General features: G+C 48.3%; 1 protein-coding gene across 1 annotated transcript; it reads left to right on the top strand.

Moving 5' to 3' along the window:
- The first annotated feature begins 545 nt into the window (after window positions 1–545).
- On the top strand, window positions 546–2,420 carry LOC125091534 (melanoma-associated antigen B10-like). The gene is made up of 2 exons (XM_047715136.1): window positions 546–690; window positions 1,319–2,420. Exon 2 carries the CDS (start codon window positions 1,380–1,382, stop codon window positions 2,418–2,420), a length of 1,041 nt encoding a protein of 346 aa, XP_047571092.1. The 5' UTR covers window positions 546–690; window positions 1,319–1,379.
- The last annotated feature ends 1,135 nt before the right edge of the window (window positions 2,421–3,555 follow it).

Genomic DNA, 3,555 nt, shown 5'->3' with positions numbered 1-3,555 from the left:
CCAAGTCTAAGTTTGGCTTGCAAACACACACTAGGCGCCGCTGTATTTTTCCTCTTACAGCCTACTAGGCGTCCTAGGACGCTGCCTTACACTGCAGCTTCCCCATCTCTTATCTAGCCTGGGACTCATGAATTTTCTGCAAGGTTTGCATTAGGGAAACAGCTTAGAGCTTTCAGAGATTTTGTATTTTCCAGGCAGTCTTTAAAGAGCCAGCCAAGAGGAGGACACCTTACTCCCTGTCTCCACCCTGAGGACAGAAAGGACAACACACCCCAGAACAGAGAAGCCCTCACCTAGTCCCACCCTTACTTTGACCGCTGAGAAGCAGAGACAGAGCTGTCAGCGTGAAGTACTGACCCACCTCCACCTCCAGGGTCTCAGGTCTGAGAAGGGCAGCTTCAGGTCTGCAGAAGAGACAGCCAATGCTGAGAGTCAAGGTCAGGAACCTTACTTAGACCTGCTGGAACATGCCCCGCCCAGAACAAAGGAAACCTCACAGAATTCTGCCCCGATCTGTCCCCGTGCTAAGAGGCCCGAGGTTTGGCTGTTAGGCCCAACGCCCCCTCAATTCCGTCTGAGGGTCTCAGAGAATGAAGACTTTGATCTGAGGCTGGTGGACCCTGATCAACAGAGTGAAACATCCCAAGCTTTATTCGGAGTCACGGAGAGGACCCTGAGTGAGGACTGAGGGTATTCTCAACCCCGCACAACCCCTACCCCTGCACTCTACCCTGGGAGGCCCCGGGCAGGGCTGTCAAACTTCGGGAGGTAGGGGTCTTGGTCTAACTGGAGTGAGCACATGAGTGAGCACTGAAAACCCCAATCATCCAGTACCATGGGGATCCCATAAAACCTTGCTCCTATTGTCGGCTCTGGAAGGTTGCAGCAGAAGTGGCCGACTAAGGCTTTTCCTCACTTGCTCGGCAAGAATCTAAGGGTGGTAAGATCATTGGCCTAAGGAGTTTAGCTTCAGAGCTGCGGAGGGCGGGGGCGGGGGGGGGGGCGGTCAGCGCAGACAGGCTGATCCTAAATGTGAGCTGAGAGAATTCTCCATTGCAACACAGAGGGAACCACACAGAGCGTGTAACTTCCCAGCCCTTGCTCTCAGTCCCAAGTTTACCCAGACAGGGCTGGAAGCTGCAGCCCCAGGCACACTCTACTTCCGCAAGGTTCCCAGGGGACAGACTGATTAGAAAAGGAGGCCTGTGGGGTCCTAGAGCAGTGCTCTCATGGAAGCCCGTAAAAGCGGCTTTGGTTAAAGACAAGGTGGAATGTCCCTGTTGAAGGTGCACACACTATCTCATTCTCCCTTCTCTAGGTGCCCTCATTGCCTACCCTCCTGCCCACACTACTGTCTACTGCCTCTAACCAGTGTCATCATGCCTCGGGGGCAGAAGAGTAAGCTTCGTGCCCGTGAGAAACGCCGTCAGGCCCAGAGTGAAGCTCAGGGTGTCCACGATGCTCAGGCCACTGCAGCAGCTGAAGAACAGCCCCTCACTTCCCCCTTTCCTCCTTTTGGTGGTAATGCTCAGAGCTCTTTAGCTGCTGGGTCAGGTAGAAAATCCCAGGGGCCCCATACAGCTCCATCCACTACTATTTCTGCAGGTGTTTCACACACAAGATCTGATGAAGGTGCTCAGAGCCAAGACAAGGAAAGACCAAGCACCTCTCAGGCACAACCCAGCACTGATCATTACCATAGAACCCTGCTAGATGACAAGGCAATTCTTTTGGTGCAATTCCTGTTGCGCAAGTACAACATGAGGGAGCCCATAACAAAGGAAGACATGATGAAGTATGTCATCAAGAAGCACAAAGAGCACTTTCATGAGATCCTCAGGAAAGCCTCTGAGCTAATGGTGCTGGCCTTTGGCATTGATCTGAAGGAAGTCGACCCTACCAGGCACTGCTACGCCCTTGTCAGCAAATTTCAGCGCACCTATGATGATAGGCTGAGAGGTGAAGAAATCATGCCCAAGACAGGCCTTTTGATGACTATTCTTTGTGTGATCTTCATGAAGGGCAACTGCGCCACTGAAGAGGATATCTGGGAAGTACTTAATGTGATGGGGATATATGCTGAAAGGAAGCACCTCATCTATGGGGATCCGAAGAAGCTCATCACCCAAGATTTGGTGCAGGAAAGGTACCTGCAGTACCAGCAGGTGGCCAACAGTGATCCTCCACGCTTCGAGTTCCTGTGGGGCCCGAGAGCCCACGCCGAGACCAGCAAGATGAAAGTCCTTGAGTTTTTGGCCAAGATCCATGATACAGTCCCCAGTGCCTTCCCATCCTGGTATGAAGAAGCTTTGCGAGATGAGGAAGAGCGAACCCGAGCCAGATTTGCAGCTCTGCTTCGTACTGGTGCCCTGGCTAATGTGCGCTCCAGGGTCAATTTTGGCAGCTTCTTCCCCCTGTAGTGAAACCTGAAGCACTTTCCTCACTTTGTGTTTGAAGTAGTGTGAGGGCTTAGGTAGTGCTAGAGGGAACATAGTGCATATCATTTGTTCTACATGAATAATTTATAATTTGTCTTTTGCTGTTCAAAGTTTTCCAATGTTTCTTTTAAAAAAGTTTAATTAGCTTCACAATGTAAGTGTATGAATAATATTAGTTACATATTTAATGCTATTTATGAGGTTCAAGAGTAAGAGTTGTGCTATTTTATCAAACAAACTGGGTAATCTTCTATCTTATTTAATGACCTGGAACAAGAGAACATAGCATTGGAATAGCTATTTCCTTAAAATGTGAAGGAAATTAGCAACAAAATAGCTGGGATCAAAAAATAGAAAAAAAAGTAAAAGCCAATTTTTGGTTTTTCCTTATTCTTTGTCTTCTGCTATTGTGTAAAATAAAAGTTATATACCTGAAATTGCTTCATTTATTGAAAAACGTAAGAGAAAATGAACCTAATAAATTGCTACTGGCCTTTCTTAAAAATTTTTTTATTCCTCAAACATTAACTGAGCATCTTCTCTTTGGAGTGCATCACAGTAGTCTAGGGGATGGTAAGAAAAAGAAGACCACCCAAAAAAGGAAGATGGTGAGATACACTTTAAGACCCCCCACCCCAAAAAGTGCAAAGAAGGATTAGGTTGGAAAGGAGGAGCTGGTCCAGGTGAGGGCTGTCAAGTGTAAATGTCCTGAGGCAAGACAATTTGGAGCCTTGGGAAACTTCAAATCCTTCTATGGGAGGGAAGTTTAGGTTAAGATGGGTGGTGGGTCAGGGGAGGGTATGAGGGTGGTGAACAAGGGCCAGACCCTTGGGTGGTGTGTCACAGAGTTGAGAAACTAAGTCTCAATGAAGAACTGCTTTTAGCAGCCACTTTGGGATCATGAATAAACCAGATGCAAATCTCTACCTGGGGAGGGATTGCAGGTGCCCCATGCTCTGGTCCCAATGAAGATGAACAGATGGCAGAAATTAGGTATTTTATCCATATCATCGCCAGAGAGTTCCTCATAAATAAGGGTAATGCTTCCTTGAGGCTAGATGCCAAGAAACCACTGTGCTCTCACTCTTTGCCATGTGCTGGGAGAAACAGAGCCGGC

Source organism: Lutra lutra, chromosome X (genome assembly GCF_902655055.1).
Source record: "Lutra lutra chromosome X, mLutLut1.2, whole genome shotgun sequence".
Classification (NCBI taxonomy): Eukaryota; Metazoa; Chordata; class Mammalia; order Carnivora; family Mustelidae; genus Lutra; species Lutra lutra.
The sequence above is the reverse complement of the archived record's forward strand: the minus strand, read 5'-3'. Positions and strand labels throughout refer to the sequence as shown.

Bases quoted from the DNA above. Each gene is read 5' to 3' on its own strand.
- LOC125091534 (XM_047715136.1), top strand. From the start codon at position 1,380: ATGCCTCGGGGGCAGAAGAGTAAGCTTCGTGCCCGTGAGAAACGCCGT.